The 23,022-nt window shown below is 63.6% G+C and overlaps 1 protein-coding gene across 2 annotated transcripts; it reads left to right on the forward strand.

The window, feature by feature from the left end:
- Positions 1-171: 171 nt before the first annotated feature.
- NCLN (nicalin) lies at positions 172-14,444 on the forward strand. Of its 2 annotated transcripts, none has more exons than XM_012646292.1 (15): positions 172-778; positions 4,838-5,028; positions 5,477-5,621; positions 7,217-7,311; positions 8,675-8,755; positions 9,381-9,484; positions 10,571-10,659; positions 10,777-10,916; positions 11,051-11,229; positions 12,441-12,528; positions 12,612-12,650; positions 12,727-12,890; positions 14,012-14,065; positions 14,185-14,263; positions 14,373-14,444. In XM_012646292.1, the coding sequence occupies exons 1-15, from the start codon at positions 595-597 to the stop codon at positions 14,430-14,432; spliced, it is 1,692 nt and encodes a 563-aa protein (XP_012501746.1). In that variant the 5' UTR covers positions 172-594; the 3' UTR covers positions 14,433-14,444. The 2 variants fall into 2 exon arrangements, with proteins under 2 accessions (XP_012501746.1, XP_012501747.1); XM_012646293.1 differs by having other exon boundaries at positions 476-778; positions 12,730-12,890.
- The last annotated feature ends 8,578 nt before the right edge of the window (positions 14,445-23,022 follow it).

Consider the following 23,022-nt stretch of genomic DNA (forward strand, 5'->3'; position numbering starts at 1 on the left):
TCCTTGGGAGTTTTAAGTGATTTTTTAGTCTTGTCCTCTGAAACTTCTGTCAGGCAGGCTACAGCTCCCATGATCCTTTGTGTTTGTTCGAAGAGGACTACAATTCCCAGGAGACCTAGCGCGCCAGAGGCCACTTCCTCTTTCCTTTAGCTCCAACTTCCTTCCAGGTCGCAAGGTCACGTCCTGCTCCCCGCCTTTCGTCCCCTTCCCCCCACGCAACACACATCAAAGACGCAATTTGAGAAAATTCTACCGCAAAATGGTTTCTTAAAGTCTGTGTTTTGTGACTTGGAGTTTATGTGAAACTTCTGCAGTGTTAGCCAGACGGCCCTTCGCGGGCGGGCCTAGAGTGGGCCTACAAACCCCAGGGGGCTCCGCGCGCGTGCGCCGAGCGGACTGCAACTCCCATGAGGTAGCGCGCCCGGAGGGGGCTGTCCGTGGTGGTGCCCGCAGGACCCCGCGGCGGGCCCGGGATGCCCGGCGCGGCGCCCGAAGGACCCCGGCGGCTACCCATGCCGAGGTGAGTCCGCGGGAGCCGCCGCCGCTGCCGTCCCGTCCTCGCCGCCGCTCCGCGCGGCCCCGCCGCCGGCCAGGATGCTGGAGGAAGCGGGCGAGGTGCTGGAGAACATGCTCAAGGCGTCGTGCCTGCCGCTCGGCTTCATCGTCTTCTTGCCCGCCGTGCTGCTGCTGGTGGCGCCGCCGCTGCCCGCGGCCGACGCGGCGCACGAGTTCACGGTGTACCGCATGCAGCAGTACGACCTGCAGGGCCAGCCCTACGGTGCGTGCGCCGCCGCGGCCCGGGCTCCCGATCCCCCGGGCTTCCCGACCCCCCGACCCGCCCCGGGCCCCCCGACCCGCCGCTCCCCGCCCCGGCCCTCGCTCGGGTGTCCTGCACTCCGGCTCTCCCTGCCCGGGGCCCGACGGGTCCCCCGCGCTCGCCTCCGCAGCCGCGGCCCATGGCCCGGAACCCAAGCGCCCCCTGCTCCGGGACCCGTGGGCCCCCGCTCTGCTATTCCCAGCCGGGCCAAAGTCGCGCCGCCTCGCCTCGTGTCTCCTTCCTGGGCCCCCTGGGCACTTGGTCGGCTCCGGCCGATGCCCACTTGCCCCGACTGCCCTCCCCTGACCTCCAGCGCCCAGGACCCCGCCCCGTGCCCAGAGCTCCAGCCTTTGGCTTCACGGCGTTTGGAGTTAAACGTCCCTGCGCGGGTGTCTGCCAGGCCGAGCCACCGACGCAGGGGTCCGGCCAGCCCCACCCCGTCCCGCCGACCCCGGGTACCCCGCGCTCTGAGTCCGATGCCCACACCCTGCTCTCCTCCGACCTCGCTCTCTCTGACCACTGCCCCCAGTCAGCGCTCCATCTCTTCCCAGGCTTTGGGAAGTGCCAGCGTGTGAGCCACTTTTTAAGAACCCTGTAGTCGCCTCCCACCTGCCCAGTTCCATCCGCTGGCCTTGGGACTTCTCGGGGGGCCCCCTCTTGCCCCTCCTTGGATGCATCCCCACCCCCTCCAACTCATCACCCCCAAGCACATATCATTCTATAGTAGATACCCTTGTCTCCTCCCGACTATAGCTGCACCTGGTGTTCCAGAACCTTCTTGTTCTGGGTTTTTCTTCCAGCCCGGCCCCTCAGGTCCCTGAAGGTCAAGCCTGACCTCCCCATGAAGGAGCCCCTCTCCAGACATCCCCCGGGTCCCCTCAGTTCTGAGTCCCAGTTCTCTTGGACTAGCCCCTCTTGAAACAGCTCAGGCTCAGCCTGAGTCCCTGGGACCCCCAGCCTCTGCCAGGCCCCTGGGGAGCCGGTCTCTGGAAATATACCCAGACTTCCCCTCCAATCCCATTTCACCCCAAAGTTACATTGTTTTTATTTAAAGCAGAGGTTGTCGACCCAGGGGGCATCACATCGGGTGATGTCTGGGGACGTTTATGGTTGTCTTGACTGGGGGAGCTCCTGGCACAGGGTGGATGGGGGCAGGGACACTGCTCAGCACCTGCCGTGCCCCGGATGCCCCTCCCCAGAGAACATTCCGGCCCCAGTGTCCTCAGTGCTGGGGTGGAGGTAGAGACCTTGGGTCAGAGTAGTCGTCTAACCCCGGGGCTCCTGGGTCTGGAGGGCGGGAGTGGGGGATCAGCAGCCCCTAATGCCATTTGGTGTTTTCCTGGCGGAAGGGTCTCCACCAGCACCGGCCCGCGGCACCCTTTGCCTCGCAGACATGTTTTCTATCTTCGCACTCCGACACGGGAGCCGCCCGCCACAGGGGGCTCCTGAGCCTGTGGGACGTGGCCTGTGCCACTGAGGAACATAATTCCTAGTGCCGTTTAGTGGTGATAATCCCAGACAGCCACGTAGCAGGCAGCTCAATTCTCGGGCTTTCGTGGGTTTTCCAGAGGAGCCTGCAGCCTAGAAGGCCCAGCTCCTGGGATTTGAAAAAAACCCGTTTCTCCAGATCCATCTGAGTCCTGTTGGTTCCAGTCCCCCTGGGCGACACTCCGGGCTCCTGCCTGGCAGCTGGGACGGATCCCTTCTCTCTCCCACAACCCCCTGGGAAATGCTGGCCGACCGTGTTGAGCAAACAGCCTTGCTGATTTTCAGAGCTGCCTCGGTTTCCTCGTGGGACTTGTTTCTTCCCTCCCAGCCTCTGTGCGTTCAACCCTGTCACCTCCGGCCCTTTTCTCTTCCCTCCCTTCTGAGTCCTCTGCCCTGATCCTGGGGTCCCTTCCGCCCTCCTTCCAGGCCCCCAGCCTGCGTCGCTCCCACTGAGAAACCCAGAGCCACCTTCCCCTGCACGGGGACCAGTGTGTCCCTGTGTCTGGCCTTCCCTCTGCGGTCTGGAAGGACAGTGGGCTCCAGGGTGAGCAGAGGGGAACTCAGTGTTTTTCCTCTGCCGCCGCGAGGCGGCGGTCCAGCTCTCAGAGGCGAGTGGCTGCCCAGCTGGGCATGCGTCTCCACGCCACGGCCCTGTTCCCTGTTCTCTGGCCGCAGCTGAAAGACCCGGGCAGCATGGGTGGGCGCCCTGCAGAGGACGGGTGCTTGGGAAAGCCCAGGCTGCTGGCTTTGAGGGCCGGCCTGCTAAGTCACTCTCGTGCAATCTCCCGCTATCTCCAGCACCCTCTCCCCAGGGTGCCGCAACCGTCCTGGCTGGGGACACCTTTCCCAACTTCCCCTTTGCTCCTGTTGAGACACACAGGGCCTGAGAGGTGGCTGTGTTCCGGCGGGTGCGGGGCCTCGGGGAGCCCGGCCCCTCCCAGCAGGTGGACTCTGGCCCTCCTCAGGGAAGTGTGTTCTCGCAGGGGGAGCTTGTTACACTCCCTGCCTTTCCTGCCGTGTTTAGTGCCTCACTTGTGTTGCATCCCAGGGACCCCATGGGGTGAGGACCTGAGCAACCCCAAGGGCCGGGCTCCCAAGACGAAAGCCAGGAAGGCTCTCCAGAGCTCCTTAATCTGACAGCCGTCCGCCTGTTGTAAATAAAGTTTTATCGGCACACGGTCACACTGTGTTGCTGTCGTCTCTGGCTGCTCTCACGCTGAGACAGCAGAGCTGCGTGATCGCGACAGAGCCCGTGCGGCCGGCAAGGTGATGGAAAAGTTTGCCAACCTCCGTTCGGGCCTGGTCCTGCCGAAGGCCAGCGCCTCCTGCCCAGATACCCAGCTCCCGCCCCTGTGGTGCCCGCCAGGTGCAGCCTCCCAGACGCAGGGCCGAGGGCCGTGTCCACACTGGCTCGCGGACACCCACCCCAGTCCTGGCCCTCGCTCTCGGGGGAGGGTGGAGCCGCCAGAGGTGGTCGTGCCACCGAAAGCCCCTGCGCCTGGGCCCCGGGCGAGTGAGCCAGGGCATGGGGGCAGCGTGACGGGGGGCTGGGAGGGGCTGGGCTCCATCCTAGAGGGCGTCCTGGGGGACCTGTGTCCGCCTGCTGCTTCCCAGGGTGGCCTCGCCCGCTCCCGCCTGAGAGCCAGTCCTGAACTCCAGCGAGCGGACACCCAGCCTCTGGCCCAGCGCACAGTAGGTGCCTGTGGGTGGTCCGCACCTCCCTATCCGCCGAGGAAGTGACGTTTGAACCGCCCCTGGGAGGCCAAAGGGACAGGTGGGGTGCAGGGGAGGGGCGTTCCCGGCATTCCGAGCCCCAAGGACTTCCTCAAGGTCTCTGCTGCCGTCTCCCTGGCAGACCCCTGCGGGCAAGTGAGGTCAGACGGGAAGGGGAACAGGCCCCCACTCTGCGTCCCCACCCGGGACAGGTGTCCCTTCCCCAACCACCACTGCAGCCCGTCAGATGGTCCTTTGGAGCTGCCCTGTCCTGTCTGCCACCTTCCTGGGCAGCGCGTTCCTGGAAAGCAGAGACAGGGCATGGCAGACGTCCCCGAGAATGTCACCTGCGCTGGTGGCTCCTCCACCTTTGGGACAGGGCAGGTGGTTCCCACGGGGACCCAGGGCCACGTCTGCATTGTCACTTTTGAGCGTGTCCTGCATGGGGCTCACCCCGGAGGCCCCAGGGCCGCGCGCCAGGGTTTGCTCGCTGGTTTTTCGCAGCGTCAGGTTGGTCTGCGCGGCGTGTGAGGTGCTGTGGACCCGTTGCTTGCTGTGAACGTTTGGGCGATTCGACGTGGCAGTCGGGGTTCCCAGCTTTCCGGGCAGCGGCCTGCGTCCCAGCTGAGGGCTGGCGGCCCCTTTTGCGGAGCCCTGTGCCCTCGGGGCCTTCCAAGGCCTCTCATGGCGGGTGGGGCTGGGGGCAGCTCGGCTGGGACCCCCGCTCCGTGTGCAGGTTTCTAAGATGGTCGGGCGCGGCAGGGGCCGGGCAGGTCCTGGCCTGGCGCCTGCTGAGAGACAAACCCCCCCCTCCCACAGGCACGCGGAACGCAGTGCTGAACACGGAGGCGCGCACGATGGACGCGGACGTGCTGAGCCGCCGCTGCGTCCTCATGCGGCTGCTGGACTTCTCCTATGAGCAGTACCAGAAGGCGCTGCGGCAGTCAGCGGGTGCTGTGGTCATCATCCTGCCGCGGGCCGTGGCGGCCGTGCCCCAGGACGTCGTCCGGGTGAGCACCCGGCCCTCCCCGCCCACGTGCTCCGGGTTGGGTTTGGAGTCAGCTGTGTGACCCTGGGCGGGTGGCTTCACCTCTCTGGGCCCTTTGGAAAGCGGGATGTTGTTCCCCTTCATCGACGGTCCTGCCCCAGGGTGGTTTTGTCTCCAGAGGACCCTGGGCACCGTCTGGAGGCATTTGAGGAGGGGGAGCTCCCGGCGTGGGTGGGTGGGTGGGGGCAGGGACGCTGCTCAGCACCTGCAGCGCCCAGGGAGACCAGACCCTGCCGGGAAGGAACAGGATCTGGGCGGATCCCAGGTTGAGGTGCTTCTGCAGGTGAGAAGGGCGGGGAGGGAGCAGCGCACGCCGCCGCCTGCCTTCCCTCCAGGGCCAGCCGCTGGCCCCGCCAGTCTGCCTCCCCCACCCAGGCGAGCAGCCCCCTAAACGCGTGTCTCCCCCGCAGCAATTCATGGAGATCGAGCCCGAGATGCTGGCCATGGAGACCGTCGTCCCCGTGTACTTTGCCGTGGAGGACGAGGCCCTGCTCTCCATCTACGAGCAAACCCAGGCCGCCTCTGCCTCCCAGGGCTCCGCCTCTGCCGCTGAAGGTGGGCTCTGGGCCGCAGGGAGGGGGCCGAGGGCATGGGGGGCTTCCCTGTCCCGGGGCTGCGGTCACCCTGTGCCGTCTCCACACGCAGAGCCAGCGTGTGGCATCCTGTTGCCTGTGGTTGACGGTGGAGACTACTGGGCCTGGCCGTGGACTTGCTGCGCCACCACCTGGGGCTGGGACCCAGGACCCTGTACTTTGCAGCTCTCTGTCCCCCACCCGGCTGCTGTTTCCAGCGCACGACAGTTTGGGGCCACTCACGTAGAGGGAGGCATTTCCCACCCCAGCTGCTCACGGCTCATGGGAAACGGGGGCAGGTGGTCGGTTCTCTGCCAGCCGAGTAAATCCTCAGTGTCACCTCGCTTCAGAATGTCAGCGAACCAGCATCGTTCTCAGGGAAGAGGGACAAACACATTTCTCTGCACCCAGTGACCAGGGGACCTGGCGGGGAGCTCTGCAGTGTGACCTGGCGACGGGGAGGTGGGCGGGGGGCGCTGTTTAGAGGGAGCAGAGGGCCCTGCCCGCGGCCGTGTCCACCTATGGAAACGGCAGGTGTGAGCGGGAAGCAGATACCCGCGGTCAGCGAGGACGGGCCGGGGCAGGCGGGGTTTGTCCCACAGATAAACCCGCGCGGCTCCTCGGGGAGGCGGTTTGGCAGTGTGCGTGGGAGCTGTAAGAAAAGGTTCCTTCTTGACGGCCAAATTATCGGCACCCTCTAGATCAGGAACTTCGGGCCAGGAGCCGCCTGTTTTTATAAATAAAGTTTTATTGGCACAGGGCCGTGCCCATTCATTTGTGCATGGTCTGTGGGGGTTTTCCCGCCACAGCAGCAAAGTTAAGTCCCCGAGCCCGCGACAGACCATCTGTCCCGCAAAACTGGATGTATTAACTCTCCAGCCCTTTCCAGAAAAAGCTGCCAACCCCTGGTCTCAAAGTCTTGATGGTGGCATTTTGCGTGTCAGTAGAAGAGTGAATTCTTGGAAATACCCAGACACTTGGTTAGAGGAGCAGGAAGGTGGAGTGTCACACAGCCTTGGAAATGGTGTCGAGGGAGGGTCCAGTGGTGGGGGAAGTTGCTCATTTTACGTTGGTTAGAGGAAATAACGAGCTATAAACTCACACGTTATTGGTCACCGTTGCCTTTTAAAAATGCGTTTTTTGTTTTGAAATAAGTTAAGGTCCACAAAACACATACTAAGAGAGTTCCTGGGGGACAGGCTTCCCCCGGCGATCGTGTCTTCTGTGTCCGTGGTGGGCGACTGCATTTTTAATGCTTGAGGAATAGAGGCGCAGGTGGAACGAGGCTGGACTCTGGTGTTTCAGGGCGCCCTCTGCCCTACGCGAAAAGTGGGGGGCTCCTGTTTAGTGCCCAAGAGTAAAAGGAGAAACGTCACAGCGGAACGTTCCGGGGTGGATGTGTGGTTAATGTCAGGAGCAGCCTGTCCTGGGACACCCACGGGCGTCGCGTGGCACCACGCTCGTGTGGCCCAGCCCCCGCACCTACCGGCTTGCCCTGCCCGGCCCCCGCGTCCTGGGTGCTGGGGACGGGGATCCGGCTCTGGCATCTGGCTCGGCTCACCCCACCCTCTTCCCCAGTGCTGCTGCACACGGCCACTGCCAACGGCTTCCAGATGGTCACCAGTGGGGTCCAGAGCAAGGCCGTGAGCGACTGGCTGATCACCAGCGTGGAGGTGAGCGCTCCCTGCCGCCCCCAGCCCAGCCTCTGGCCTGGGCACCTGGCCGTGCACCGCCAGTCCCGCCAGACGGAACCTCTGCGAGGGCACCGGCTCAGTGCCCGCCTTGCTGGAAACCTGCCCAGGCTCCTCACGGTGGCCGCCCCCCACTGTCCCCCGATGTCCCCCGTTGTCAGGAGCTCAGCCAGGCTGGGAGCGAGCGCCCCGGGCAGCTGGGTGTGCGAGTAGCCAGTTGAGGCCACAAGGCGCAGGTGGGGGGTTGAGCCTGCTGGGCTCGCTGTCCGGAGAGCGGCTCCCAGAGCTGACTCCCCAGGGAGCGGCTCGCCTGTCGGGCTCCCGCCTGTCGGGGCTCTGATGGGGGGTCGTCCCCCTGTGGAGGGGCAGAAGGCTCCTGCAGTTGCGTGGTCCCAGGGCTCAGTGGAATGCAACCCCGGGTAGGTGGAAGCGTCAGGGTGGGGACGTGTCTTCAGGGCCCCTCGTCCCATCGGAGAAGGCCTTGGCAGAGGCGCCAGAAGGCGACCCCGGCCTCAGATAAAGAGGTGGAGGACGAAGGTGCCCCACTAGGCAGGGCTGAGGCCTTGACCCCGGCTGCCCTGGAGGCTGCAGCGGGTTCCACTGGGATCCGGCGCGGGCAGGCAGCTCCCCCGGGGCCTGCCAGGTGCCGCCTTTGTAGCTGCCTGGGGTCGGGCCTGAGAAATCGCACACAGGTCTTCAAGCAGAGCCACTGTCCTCACCTGGCTTCAGCGTCCTCATAGTCATCATCCCCGGAGGAAACGTTCAGAACTCGTGTGCCCGTGGTTTGCCCCCCGCCAGCCTGAGTGCCCGGGGCGCTGAGCACACGCTCGTCCTGGCCTCTGCCGTGTCCTCGGGGCCCAGCCCGGTGCCCGGCACACAGTAGGCCCTCGGCCCTTGCAGCCGAGCACGCTGGTCCGTCCCACCCTCTGCTTGGGACAGGCGCTGCCTGTGGGTGTCCCTGGGCTCCTGTGGGCTCCCATCCTCGGGCTCACACCGGATGGTGCCAGGCCACTCGGCCACCCCGCAGACGGGGAGTCGTCTCTGCACCCCAGGGCCTGGCACACACCTGAGGTCGTGCGCCGCCACCGACCCGGATCCCTTCCCGTAATAGCGCCATTCTGTTAGTCATCAGCCTCGTGGGCCGGCGCAGGGGTGGGGTCCCCTCTCGGGGCTCTGCCGCACTCCCCGGATCGGCGCCTCTGTGGGCATTGGTGCTGAGGAAGGTGCCAGAACTAGGGTAGAACAGACCCCACGTGGCCCAGGCAGAAGGGTCTTTCAGCCCCACGCTGTGGTCACCTCCTGCCCCGGGGGCTGCCCAGGCCACTCACAGGCTGGCTCTCCGCAGGGGCGGCTGACGGGGCTGGGCGGAGAGGACCTTCCCACCATCGTCATCGTCGCCCACTACGACGCCTTCGGAGTGGCCCCGGTATGTACATGCGCCCCCCGCCCCCACCCCGCGGGGACTGGGCTCAGCCGGTGCGGGGGCAGCGTGTCCGTCGGGACGGCGGCCGGGGTCCGAGCGGCTCGCCCACCCTGGTGCGCACGTGCATTCGAGCCCCGGGAGGACCCCGCAGCGGTGTCACTGTGTCTCTGAGCTGGGCCGGTCTCTCGGCCAGTGTCCCAGGGCACGTAGGTGGCTGGGCCAGGAATTGAGCCCAGGGTGTCTGTGTTGGGGTCCCCAGGACCCCCTGGGCTCAGCACTGGCCGTGGTTTCATGACAGCAGCGGACTTGGCAAAGTCAGCAAAGGGAAAAGGTGTGTGGGAGAGGTGGGGAGGCCAGGCCCGGCTTCCAGAACACCCCCCTGGCCGAGTCACCCAGGACACGCTCCCCCCCCCCCAGCAGCGAATGTGCCGACAGCTGGGGGGTGTCGTCCCCAGGGAAGCTGGCAAGCACCCAGCACCCGGGTCTCCATGGGGGCTGGTCACGCACCCGCCCCCACCCTCGCCGCCTGGCACGTGCTGGGATTCCAGACTCGGAGGTCGGCAGGGCGGGCACCGGTTCTGAGCAGAGTGGGGGGCGGCTGGCGTGACCGTGGCCTCTCCGCCCGCAGTGGCTGTCGCTGGGCGCGGACTCCAACGGGAGCGGCATCTCTGTGCTGCTGGAGCTGGCGCGCCTCTTCTCCAGGCTCTACACCTACAAGCGCACCCACGCGGCGTGAGTGCTGGCAGACGGGGGTCTCTCCCGGGGTGGGCGTCTGGTGTCTCCAGGGCTCCCGAATGCCGGGCAGCAGCCGTGCCCTCCTGGCTCCACCCCCGGGACCCCGCCGGGAGGGTTTTCCGCCGCGAGAACAGAGACAGGGTCTCCCCCGGGCACTGCGGACGCTGGGGCCGGTCTTTCTCTGGGGTGGCGCGTCCTGGGCACTGCGGGTGCTGAGCAGCGTCCCTGCCCCGCCCGGGAGCACCCATCCATCCAGACAGCAAAGTGTCTCCTGGGGGCAGAATCCCCCCTGGGCGAGACCCCCAGGATTCAGGGATTCCACTGACCCCCAAGAGACTCTGTGTCCCACGATCCCCCGCCCTGCTGAGGTCCTAGGAGGCTGCACTCGTTCGCATCCACACCTGCATGGGGAGGGGGGGTCCCAGGGGCTGGGGGTCCCCTGGTCTGTGCCGTCTGCCCCACTAGGGATTTACTTGGGGTCCGCTGTGAACAGGCAGCAGACTCGGCTCGGTTCTAAATAATTAATGTAGCATCCCCCTGCCCGGGCTGGCAGGACTCCAGTCCCTGGTGACTGCGGATGAGAAAGCACCTGTTTTACCAGTTCTTAAAAAGGGACTTGCTCCCCTGCCCCACCTTCATCCTGCCTGAACTTGGACGTGACTACCGGTGCTGGGCAGTCACTTGGTGACTGTGAGGAGGATGCCAAGAAAAATCCCAGCCGGGGTGGCCCTGACCTCTCAGTGCTGACCCGAGGCCTGCGCTGCCCTGTCTCTGAGGGGCGGGTGTCCGTCTGTGTTCACGCCTGGTTCACCCAGGGCTGATTCTGCCCCCAGGGGATGCTGAGTGATGTCTGGAGGCACTTTTGTTTGTCCTTTCTAGGGGTGCTCCTGGCATGGGGTGGGTGGAGACAGGGACCCTGCTCAGCACCTGCAGTGCCCGGGGGAGAGACCCCACCCTAGGGGGTGGTCATGATCTCATACTTTCGGGGAGACCTTCTCCCAGCCCCTCCTTGGGCCCATGACCTGGCCCATCCCCACCCAGGGCGCTCGCCTGTCACAGCCAACGCGGTCCTCCCCCCGCCAGGTACAACCTCCTGTTCTTTGCGTCTGGAGGGGGCAAGTTCAACTACCAGGGGACCAAGCGCTGGCTGGAAGACAACCTGGACCACACAGGTGCGAGGTCACCCCAGGTTGGGGCGTGGGGGTCTGGTGGCGCAGAGGGGCGGGGCCTCCCTGGGGTCTCCCCGGTCCCCGGCCCCTCCCCAGCGCTCGGTGTCTGGCTCCCCGCAGACTCCAGCCTGCTCCAGGACAACGTGGCCTTCGTCCTGTGCCTGGACACCGTGGGCCGCGGGAACAGCCTGCACCTGCACGTGTCCAAGCCGCCGCGCGAGGGCACCCTGCAGCACGCCTTCCTGCGGGAGCTCGAGACGGTGGGTGCCTGGGGCGCTCTGGGAGGCGCTGGGGGCGCCATTGGGAGCATGTGGGCAGTGGCCCCGGGCGGGGCGGCGCTGCGGGGACTTGGGGAGCTCGGCCGGGACCCGCCCCTGACGCGCCGGGCCCGCAGGTGGCCGCGCACCAGTTCCCCGAGGTGCGCTTCTCCATGGTGCACAAGAAGATCAACCTGGCGGAGGACGTGCTGGCCTGGGAGCACGAGCGTTTCGCCATCCGCCGGCTGCCCGCCTTCACCCTGTCCCACCTGCAGAGCCACCGCGACGGCCAGCGCAGCAGCATCATGGATGTGCGGTGAGCCCGGCGCGTCGCCTTCCGAAACTGTCCTCCCGGGGTTCGGATGGGGGCAGTAGGTCACGACTCCGGGGGGCCACAGGGAAGGGAACAGACCCCCGCGGGCAGCAGGGGAGGGGCCCGTGCGTGGCTGCCGCAGGAAGCAGGGCGGGGCAGTTCTCAACCCTTGCTGGGGACAGGAAGACCAGGCGTGTGGCCTGGGTCACAGCCCCCACGTGGGGCCCCCAGGATACGTCACCTGTTGGACTAGGAGCAGGCAGCTCTTGCCGTCCTCCTGCTGTGCCCGCGCCATGCGTGGGTGCCAGGCAAGCCCCATCGGGGCAGGGATGGTGTCGTCCGGCCTGCGGGAGGCCTAGGGAGGTGCCGCTTGTGACCAGCTGGGGCCCTCGGCTGAGGGACGTACTCAGTCCTGTGGACGGGCGTGAATGTCCTGGGGCTTCCAGAACAGAGCCCCACAGCCTGGAGAGCTGGGAATGGCAGGAATCTCTCCCTGTGGTTCTGGAGGCTGGAAGTCTGGGGTCAGGTTCAGGCTGGGCTGGCTCCCTCCGGTGGCTCCGCGGCAGGCTCCTTCCTCCCTCCTCCAGCCCCCCGGGGGGGGCCCAGGCGTCGTGGGCTTGTGGCCACATCACTCCAGCCTCTGCCTCCGTCTCCACGTGGCCTCTTCGCCACATCTCCGTGTCTGAGTTTCCCTCTTGGGAGGACGCCAGCCATTGGCTCGGCCCCGACTCCTGCACGATCTCGTTTCAGTTAATTATGTCTGAAAACACCGTATTTCCAGAGAAGCCCCCGTTGCGAGATTCTGGGTTAACGTGAATCTGGGGGGACGCCATTCACCCCACTACAGAGGTGTCACAATGAGTTTGCCCCTGGCAGCCCTGCGAGGCGGGTGCTGGTCACCCCCATTTCCAGATGGGAAGCTGAGGCCTGGGTGGCGCGGTCACGTGGGAAGGCCAGGGCGGGAGCGCACGGCTCACGCTAGGGTGGCTTCCGAGAGCTCGACAGCTGGCCTGGCCGGGGCCAGGACATCCCTGTGAGGAGGGGCGGCAGGGACCCCCTTTTAAAGAGGAGTCCAGGGTGTGGAGAGGTGCCCACCCCCGCCCAGGAAGGCCGTTCCCATTTTTACCACCGTCGGAGATTTAGGTCATTCTTTGCTTTTCGATGATTATAAATGATTCCAATTCGAAGATTTTTTTTTATCTTAAACCTCGAAGGTCCCGGGTGGATTCTAAAACCCTGACCCGCAACACGAGGATCGTCGCGGAGGCCCTGACGCGCGTCATCTACAACCTGACAGAGAAGGTGAGTCCTCCGCCGCCACGCGCCCGCCCACCTGCCGCACGCCCCCGACTTAGGGCCGCGTCCCCTCCTCTCTAACTCTGCAGGGGACCCCCCCGGACATGCCGGTGTTCACGGAGCAGATGGTAAGGGGGCCAGGGGGCTGGGGGGCCGGGTGGGCGGGAGGGGCCGGGCCCGTGACCGAGGCCACCGTCCCTGCAGCAGATCCAGCAGGAGCAGCTGGACTCGGTCATGGACTGGCTGACCAACCAGCCCCGGGCGGCCCAGCTGGTGGACAAAGACAGCACGTTCCTGAGCACGCTCGAGCACTACCTGAGCCGCTACCTGAAGGACGTGCGGCAGCACCACGTGAAGGCGGACAAGCGGTGAGCGCGCAGGCGGGGCCCCCGTCAGTGTGGGGCTCACGCACGACAGAGCTCCTAGGCCAGGGGACATCACCTCCACTGGGACCCCGACTTCTAGAATCTTCTGCTCGTCCCCCCACCCCAGAGGGTGCCAGACAGAGCAAATGAAAATACAGGATGAAAGGCGGGCGCAGTGGTGATGCCGGTAACCCCAGCTACTTGGGAGGCCGAGGCAGGAGGATTGCTGGAGCCCAGGAGTTGGAGGCTGCAGTGAGCTGTGATGATGCCACTGCACTCCAGCCTGGGCGACAGAGTGACCCTCTGTCTCTAAAAAAAATAAATACATAAGGAAAATAAGTAAAATTTTTAAAAAAGATGAAAAACAGAACTGTGAGTAGAAAGCACAGGGTGCCCGGTTAGACTCGGGTCTCGGGGGAAGGGAGGGGAGCGGATAGCGCATCCGGGCCGTGCTCGACACGCTCCTCCTCGGGTGTGTGGCCTCCCGCTGCGCACACAGCGGGTGCTCCGTGTGGTACGTGGCGGCCCCAGAGCCCATATGCTCTGATTCTTTCACACTCTGGGCCTTTGGGTGACTCTGATCCCAGAGTCCCCTGAATGTGGCCCAGTACGGCCCCCTGGGTTTTGCCTTTTTTGTCTCGGAGGCCCCCGAGCTCCTCCCCAGTTGGGCCGAGCCCACACCTTAAGGTCTCTTGGTAGGAGACGTGGCTGAGGTGGCCAGTGCCATTGCAGGCTCCCCACCTGCTGTGGCTATGCACAGCTCTCCCGGGAGACACAGAAGAAGAAACTGAGGCTCAGAGTGGACCACATCTGTGGAGCAACAGTCTCTCATTCCCAGGCCATGGTCACCATTCCTCTGTGGACACGCTTCCCAGACCCGTGAAATTCCTGCAGCCAGCCTATTTTATTGTTAAGGAGTACATTTTAACACCCAGAAAAGGAGTGGGGAGGGTGCGACCTAGGAGTAAGCGTGGTCCTTACCCACCAGGGACAGTTGGCAGCGGGGCTGGCAGGAGCTCCAGGTGGCCCAGGGGCTGCTGGCCCATTCATCACGGTGTCTGAGAAGGGGCTGTGGGGATGTCCCCGGGCTCAGGCGAGTCCCTGAGGACGTGCTCTCTCCCCAGGGACCCGGAGTTCGTCTTCTATGACCAGCTGAAGCAGGTGATGAACGCGTACAGGTGAGCGAGCCCCTCACCCCGGCTCCAGCACAGGGGACACTGGCCCACGGGTGTCCAGGGGCTGGCGAGGCGGCACCCGGGCCCTGCCGGCTGACCAGGCCGTCCTCGTCTTCCCCCAGGGTCAAACCGGCCATCTTCGACCTGCTCCTGGCTGTGTGCATCGGCGCCTACCTCGGGGTGGCCTACACGGCCGTGCAGGTGAGCAGCGGCCCCGGCCCCGGCCCCGGCCCCGGCCTAGACGCGGGTGTCGCCGCCCGCGCTCTGGTGGGCTCGGTCCTGCCGCATCCTCACCCCACCCCACCCGCAGCACTTCAGCCTCCTCTACAAGACAGTTCAGAGGCTGCTCGTCAAGGCCAAGACTCAGTGACGCCCCCGCAGCCCCCGTCTGCCTGCCTGCGCCCTCCTCGCTGCCCCCCGCCCGCCAGCCACGCACGAGCGAGTGGACACTCCCCGCCGCCTCCGCCGTCCCGGCGGGACAGGCCCACGGCACCCACGCCAGAGCAACCCAGTTGCAGAGGTCCTCCGCGCTGCTCTGTAGGACTGGGGGGTCTTTCTTTTTCTCTTGTGTTTGAACTTCCTTGGAGGAGAGCTTGCTCAAGTCCCAGGCCACGGACTTGGGGACGAGCCAAGGACGAGCCCCCAGCCCTGGAGCTGGGCCTCGCTGCGTGCGAGCAAACGTGCACGACTGCAGAGGACACGCCCCGCCCACCCGCAGCCCCCACTGTCCCTCCTGCCGCGGCAGCGACGCGGGGGTGGCCCCGGACCTGCCCTCCCCAGCTCTGCGAGCGCCGGTGACCCGGTGGCTTGGATGTGGCTGTTCGTCTCTCTGCCCTCTGGTCCGAGGGGCGGCGCCAGCCTCCGGGTTCCCAGATTCCGGCCGCACCCCCGGCCTCCCGCTTCTCCAGCCACGGGGTGTGACCACAGGCGAGCGTGGTGGTGACCGTCGCGGAGCCTCTGTCCCTCCCTGCCAGCCACGTGCCTGTCCTGCGAGGCGCTGGTGGCTGCACCCAGGCTGTGACTTCCCCACCTGTGTGGGGCTCCCGGCTGCCTGCCCCGGCCGGGCCCAGACCGCGAGCTGGTTCCCAGCGTGTCCTGGGCCTCCTGCGCTTCCCCGCGACCCACCAGCCCGTCTTCCCTGGGGCGCTGGGAGTGCCGGGTCTGGGGCGGCGCCGGGGGAGAGAGGAGGCTCCTGCCCTGGAGAGGAGGGTGTGTTCCAGGGCAGCCGGCGCCTCCGTGTGATCCTCGTGGCCGCTGGGAGCCGTTGACCGAGCCCTCGAACCCACGAACCAGACACCGCGGGGGGCGTGAGCCCCTCCAGGGGGTGGGGGGAGGAGGCCGGAACTGACCTCAGGGAGACCAAGGTGTGTCTGTTCACTAGCAATATAATCTGTGACGCGTTTGCCAAGGGGGCTCTGGGGGCTGCAGGAGCGTGGAGGGGTCCCGCCCAGCCGCCTGCCGAGGTCTCGGCTGCCTGGAGCTGATGGATCCCAGGGCCCGTGGCCGGCCGTCGGAGCTGGGGAGTCTGCCGGGCAGGGCCTGGGTGTCTGTGGCTCCGGCCACCAGTCCTTTGGCCCAGCACCCCTGGGGACCTGCGGCTCGGAGGGGCGAGAGGATGGCCTCCCCGGACCTGCCCAGCCTGCAGGGGCCTCCCGTCCACCGTGCCCGGCGCCCGCCTCCCCCAGAAACTGCTCGCTGGGCCCGTCAGCCCCCGTCACCGCTGGCACTTGTGCTGCACGCCAGACACTGATTCAGGCCGCCGCCTCCGTGTCACCATGGAAGGACGGTATGCCCTCGAGTGCCACCGGGGGTTCTTTCTGGGTGTCGCTGAGCTGCCCGGGCAGGTGATCGGGCCATCCGAGCTCAGGCTGTTGTGGGACGGCAGCCGGCCAGTGAGAAAATAAAGCCATATTGAACGATCGTCACCGCTGCCCTGCCTGGGCCTCAGGACCCAGCTGTGCCGACTTGAGGTGGTTCTTGCTGCGAGGGGCGCTGGGGAGGGGCCCGAGCGCCTGTCCGCCGCCCCGCCCCCAGCCGTGAGCTGGGGTAACAGGTGCGCTCACTTCCTGGGGCCGCCACGTGACAAAGCCCCGCGAACCAGGCAGGTTCTGACAACCACAGAGACCCTCGCGTGGTCCTGGGTGTCGTCAGGGCTTCACCCCTCTGGAGGCTCCAGGGAAGGGTCCTTCCTGCCTCTTCCGCCTTCTGGTGGCCTCGGGCCTCCCTCGCTGTGCCCGTGTCGCTCCAGTCCCTGCCCTGGTCTCCACCTGGTCGCCTTCTGTCTCGTGAGTACCAGAAACGCTGGGTCAGGGCCCAGCCTGCAGCCTGGCCTCACTAGTGACCTCTGCGAAGGGCCTCTTCCCAAAGAAGGCCACATCCTGGAGCTCTGTTGGATGTGAGTTTGGGGGACGCTCACTGTGAACCCAGGACGGGAGGTCACCAGGCTGCCCCCCTGCCCCAGGCTCCAGGGAGGTCCTGGCAGGGCGCGGTCCCCAGTGCGTTTGGGTCTCCCAGGGTCCACGGAGCAGATGGGGATCCAGAGCTTATCCCCCACGGGTTCTGCCTGGTACTCGAGGTCCTGCCCGACCTGCCCAATTCTCTGACTCACTCAACAAACGTCAGTCGCGCTGCTGCTGAGATGCTGAGGATTTGGTACACAGAAGAGTCCCCTCCCTCACAGACCTTGTGTTTTGGGGGGCCGGGGACAGCGAAGGAAAGCAAGGAGGGAGGGAGGGAAGGACTGTGGGCAGAAGAGACAGTCATTGAGCTGAGACCTGAGTGATGAGCCAGCTGAGGAGAAATCTGGCAGGTGTTTCAGGTGGGGAAACCATGCATGCAAAGGCCCTGGGGCAGGACACGCCTGGCGTGTTGGAGGCACAGGGAGGAGGCCCGTGTGGCTGGAGCAGAGTGAGGAGAGGGAGGAGGGGAGGGTGGGGATGGGACAGCAGGTGGAGCAGAGCCTGGTGGGCCCCCGGGAGAGGAGGAAGGACTTGGGCTTTGATTGGGTGGGAGCTGGGAGCCACGGAGGGCTGTGGGCAGAGGAGGGATGGGCCCTGACTCTGGTGCTCACAGGCGCCCTCTGGTGGCTGCTGTGGGAACAGACGGGTGAGGGTGGGGGCCAGGGACCCGGGTGGAGGGGGCTGGGCTGGACCAGGTGGAGGCAGAGGAGGCTGGGGCATCCTGTCCTGTGTGTTCCAAAGAGGCTTCTGGAAACCAGTGTGTGGGGCCAGACCCTTGAGGCTTCCTGAGTGACTCCCACGTCCCCCGGGTCAAAGCTGCCTATTCCCAAACTGGGTCGTCTGGGAAATTGGAGACAGGGCCTGGACCCAGCACTCTGTCTACCCGAAACACACGGCGGGAGCAGATTGTTCGGTGGAGAGGGGACGGGTGGACCCAGAACCTCCGTGGAGCCGACTTAAGGGCTTGCGTGGCCCAGGGGGGTGGGGGCTGTGCCTCCCTGGGCCGGATCGTCCCAACTTTGGGAGCTCTGGGATTCCGGGGCCTTGACCTTCTCAGGGCACCACGGGATCACCAGGCGCCCGGCGAGGCTGAGAGGGGATGATGGTGGCCTTTTCCCGTCACCTCAGCCTCGGCCCCAGCGTGGGCTCGGGCAGAACTCACGGTGCAGGGGGAGAGCCGCCCGGCATCTCATTCTTACACACAAGGTTCCTCGATCATAACCAAGCAAAGGGACGTCACCAGCAAGCCCCGCTGGTGAAGACAACCTCCGCCGACGCGCGCTGCTATCTTTCATTCTATCTTCCCGGCGAGCCTGGGTATGCGTGTGTGTGTCCGCGAAAGCTTGCTTTGGAAATAGGATGGCAGGATTCATTCCACTATATATAAAAATGTTAAAAAGTATTTTTATGCATAAGCAGCACTTTCTAGGCATAACTGGTGCATATTTATTTATTTATTTGTCTATTTATTGACTTTAGGGACAGGGACCTGCCCTGTGGCCCAGGCTGGGGTGCAGCGAACTACGACCCCCAGGCTGAGCCCCGCGCCACGGCCTGTTTTTGTAGATGAAGTTGGATTGGCGCGTGGCTGTGCCGTCCCTTTCCCTGTCGTCTCTGAGGGCTTTCCCACCGCAGCGGCGAGCCCTGAGCCGTTGGAAGCTACAGAGACCACGTAGCCCACAAAACCTAAAAGACGGAGCACCTGTGGCCCATCCACGCGACGTGGCCCACCCACACGGTGGGACGTCACTCAGCCTTAAAAAGGAAGGAAATTCCAACACAGGCTACCATGTGGATGGACTTTAAGGACATCGTGCTCCGTGAGACACAGAAGGACAAATCCTGTGCCACTCCACTCACAGGAGGTCCCTGGAGGCGTCAGATCCGCAGAGACAGGAAGCAGGATGGTGGGTGCCAGGGGCTGGGGAGGGGTGGGGGGTGAGTGTTTCATGGGGACAGAGTCAGTTTGGGAAGACGAGAACGTTCTGGAAGTGGAGGGTGGCGACGGCTGCACGGCAACGTGCGTGTGCTTCGTGCTGCTGAGCTGTGCACTTAACAATGGTTAAAATGGTGAATTTTGCTATGGGCATTTGATCACAATTTTAAAAGAAAAAGAAAACAGTAGCAGCTCCCATAGATCTGGCAAAATACAGGGAGGTGGGACATGTAAGACGCTGCGTGCTGGGACCTCGGGTACCTGGACTCGCCCCTCTGAGAAGCGGGGACAGCAGCAGTCCCCGCCATGTGCGAGGCGGGCGCAGCGCCCGGCACGTGCCGGGAACGATCGGTCAGCGTCGCCGTTAACCGGGCAAGCACGGGGCCCTGGGTGTGCTCGGGGTTCCCGGCGGGGCACAGGCGGGGTGACGCCGCGGCGTGGGTGTGAGCCTGGCAGCCGGAGGGAACAGTCGGCTTCGGGAACCTCGGGATTGCGCCAGGCACCGAAGGGAAAAGAGTCACCCGTGTTGGCTGTGATGCCCACATCCTCCATCTGACAGCCGTGACTGCTAAATTGGCCCCGTTTCCTTTCCTGTTTTGAAGTTTTAGACTTTTTCTTGATTCCAGAGCAATTCACGGTCAGTGTGGGAAGAGGAGAAAAATGCAAAAGAAGACAGAAAAATCCACAGAGAAGGGGAGAGAAAACGAAAGGTTCCCAAATCACTCAATCGTTGAGGGCCGTGTGCTTGGTCACGAGGAGCCTGCTGAGCCCTGCGGGTGCCGTCCCCGCAGATGGAGCCATCCTCAGCAGAGGGGAGGGTGCGGGGAGCAGAGCAGGGAGGGTGGACGCGCAGGCTGGAGCAGCAGGGAGGACTTCCAGGAGGAGCTGACACCGTAGCTGGTCATGAGTAGCTGTGGAGGTAGCGGTGCCCAGCAGGGGGAGGGGTGTCTCTGAGATGGGCAGGCAGGGAGTGCCCCTCCAAGGGTATGGACTCTGGGGGACGGGCGTTCTAGGACAGCAGTTCTCTACCAGGGGTGATCCATTTCCCAGGGGACATTTGGCGATGGCTGGAGACATTTCGCATGTGCTCAAGGAATGGGGTGGGTGGAGGCAGGGACACTGCTCGGCGCCCTGCAGTGCCCAGGATGGCCCCACCCCAGAGAACAACCCGGAGCCACTTGTCGACGGTGCCGAGGGGGAGAAACCGTGGTCTGGATCCAGCCAATCTCGTGGGAGAGTGAGGAGTGGGCAAGTGCAAAGGCCCTGGGGCAGGTGTGTGAAGAAACAGGTATCCCCCAGTCTCTGCTTCCCCAACAACAGCCCACAGCACGGGCCTCCTGCTGTCACACTGGTGGTGACCACATTTCCTCCGGCTAAAAACAAGTCACAGAACTGACCCTTGGTCTCCACACGCTCCCAGGTGCGCGGCTGCCCTGTGCCCTGCCCTGTCGAGGAGTAAACGCCGGGCATGGGTGTCCTTGGGGAGACGAAATGCTGGATTTAAGCACCCAGAGGACAGACCCAAGCTCCACCAGGCTCTTGTTGTTTGGGGGTGGAAGAAAAAGGAGGAAGGAGCTGGGAAAAAAAAAAAAAAAAGGCGTGTTTGGCTCACGGGAGGGCTGGCAGCTTTCTCTTCTGATTCTTGTGAACGCCTCTCCCCGCACGCCGGCGGCCCACAGGGCCCCGCGCATCCTGCATGGGTCTCCATGGAGACAGAGCCTGACTCCGGCCCGGCGCCACCAGCCCTGGGGTGGGTGGGCGTCGAGCGCTGGGCCCGGCCATGGCACCTGGGACTGCATGGGGACGTTGTGGGAGGACCCCTGACCTCTCACCCACCCTGATGTTCTGCCCCCATCCGGGGTGGCCAGGGGGCCGCCGGTACACACGGTGATAAGCGGCCATTTATTGAGCACCAAGGATGTCGCAGGCACGATGCCAAGCCCACGTTCGAGCTCATTGACTCCACACCCAGGGGCGTCACCCTGTTCTCTCTCTTTTTATCCCACTTGGCAAATAAGGAAACTGAGGCCCAGCTGCCTGAAGAGGCGTGAGCAGGGACGGTGGGAGGCACGTGGTTCAAATCCCAGCATGCTTGCTGTGTGACCCTGCATCAGTGCCTTAACCTCTCTGGGCCTCAGTTTCCCCCCCTGTATAAAACAGGAGGACATTTCCTATAAATGGAGTCTCACACTGTGTGTCCTTCTGGGTCTGGCGTCTCTCACTGAGCACGATGTCCTCAAGGTCCCTCCACGCTGTGGCCTGTGTCAGAGCCTCGTCCCTTTCCATGTAGTCTCTCCATACAGCGGGATGGATGTTATTTATCTTGACGACTGAACTTTTTGGTTCCTGCCCTGTGAATTTCACATCCGAGGCAAGTGTCTAACCTGCATCACTCACGTCCTGGCCCTGACCGTTGCATTAATATTTCATGTATGTGGCTTAGTGCAGGGCGGGGTGTGGCGCTCCTCCCTGCAGCCATCCCTTCCAGCCCGGCAGGGACAACTGTCCCCAGCCGCCCACTGCCGTAGTCACTCATGTCCTTGCTGTTCCTCCATTTCTCCTGCTGTTCCCTGCCCCAGGGCCTTTGCACCTGACACGCCAGTCACATCCTAACTGGAAGGTCATCCCCTCTGTTCAGCCTTCCCTGAATTTGCCTTCCAAAGCCTCCACTAGTTCCTTTGCTGCACTTGCACTAACACTAACCCTGACTCTGACCCTGACCCTGACCCTGACCCTAACCCTAAAAGTCTAAAAGGCTCTTGTTCATTTATTTGAACCCACCTCGGGGGTCTGTCGTGTGGGTTGAACGAGCTACCACATGCCGAGCACTTAGCGCAGAGCCTGGCACGTGGGAAGAGCTATGCGGTTTGTCAATATCAAGTCTGTTAAAATAACACACAATTTACAATGGGCGTGAATGCCGCGGAGGAAAAAGGAAGGCCGAGAAAGGAGGAAATGGTGGCTGAGTGATTTTAGATAAGGCGGGAAGAGGAAGCGACGTGGGATTGACATGAGCTATGTGCTGTCTGGGGAAGGGCGTTCCAGGCAGAGGGCACAGCCTGTGCAAAGGCCCTGGGGCAGGACCGCGCCTGGCGTGTTGGAGGCACAGCGAGGAGGCCCGTGTGGCTGCAACAGAGTGAGAAGGGGGAGAGAGGGAGGAGGGGAGGGTGGGGATGGGACAGGGCAGGTCGTGCAGGGCCTGGTGGGCCTTGGGAAGGACTTGGGCTTTAATTCTGGAACATACTTGGAGAGTTTCAAGCAGAGCTGACATGTACCCATAGAGCACTTGGCCCGAATGTATCAATATATTTTGAAATATTTTGAACAGGATGCTCACAGAGCCAGTGTAATTTTAAAAAGTATTACTTCTGGTTGATATAAACACAATTATTGCTGTTTTTTCCTTTAAATTTTTTCACTTTTTTTTTTTCTTCAGTGGCTGCACATGACAAAGAATATTGCCATTTTTATTAAATAAGTTATAAATTGCTGGGCTCAGCAGCTCACGCCTGTAATCCCAGCACTCTGGGAGGCCGAGGTGGGAGGATCACTTGAGGCCATGAGTTCCAGGCCAGCCTGGACAATGGTGAGACCGCCTCTCTACAGAAAATAAGAAAAAATTAGCCAGGCATCATGGTGCACACCTGTTGTCCCAGCTACTCGGGAGGCTGGGGCAGGAGGATCGCTCGAGTCCTGGAGTTGGAGTCTTCAGTGAGCTGTGATGACACCACTGCACTCCAGCCTGGGCGACAGAGCAAGACCCTGTCTCAAGAAAAAAACCAACAAGTCATAAACTTAAAAGTGCTCACTGCAGTATCCAAGCGTTCCTTCTCCTTACCGATCTCAGTCCTGTTGTCGAGGAGGTGCATAGTTACACAGCCGGTGACACTTAAATAAGCACCTTGGAGAACCGTGAGGTACTTCTAGTATTTTTCCTGTTGTAATTAGTGGGATCCGGTGCTGCCGCTTGTCGCCAATTTTGTTACTATTGATGAGTTACCTACTTAGAGCGCCAGGGACACTGTCTGTAGGTGCGCCCTGCAGACCCGGGAGGCTGAGGCAGGAGGATCACTTGAGCCCAGGAGTTCGAGGCTGCAGTGAGCTGTGATCGCAGCCTCATTTTGGTATTTCTGCTGTCGTGCTGGGAGCCGGTGTTCCTTCTTGTTGCTGTTGTTGTCATTATTATTATTATTGATGCATTACCTACTTACCGTGCAAGTACACCTTCTACAGGTGCACACCCCATGGGACCAGGTGCTCCTGGCACCTCCCTGGGCGTTGTGGGAGCCCTGTCCCTTGTCACTACTTATCATCACTATTGATGAGTCCCCGCAGGGAGGGCCAGGACCACCCCCTCCTGGACCGCCCATGCTCTCTGGGGCGTTGTGGGGCCGTAGCCTCAGTTTCCTGGCTTGGCAGCCCTGGTGGCCGGCGGGGGACACGCGCAGGGGTGTAGGAGGAGGAGGAGGACAAGGGGAAGGAGGAGGGAGGGGAGGAGGGAGAGAAGGAGGCGCGGGAGGAGGAAGAGGAGGAGGGAGACTCGGGAGGAGGGGGAGGAGGGAGGG

This window comes from Propithecus coquereli, unplaced genomic scaffold (assembly GCF_000956105.1).
Source record: "Propithecus coquereli isolate 6110/MARCELLA unplaced genomic scaffold, Pcoq_1.0 Scaffold241, whole genome shotgun sequence".
Lineage (NCBI taxonomy): Eukaryota > Metazoa > Chordata > Mammalia > Primates > Indriidae > Propithecus > Propithecus coquereli.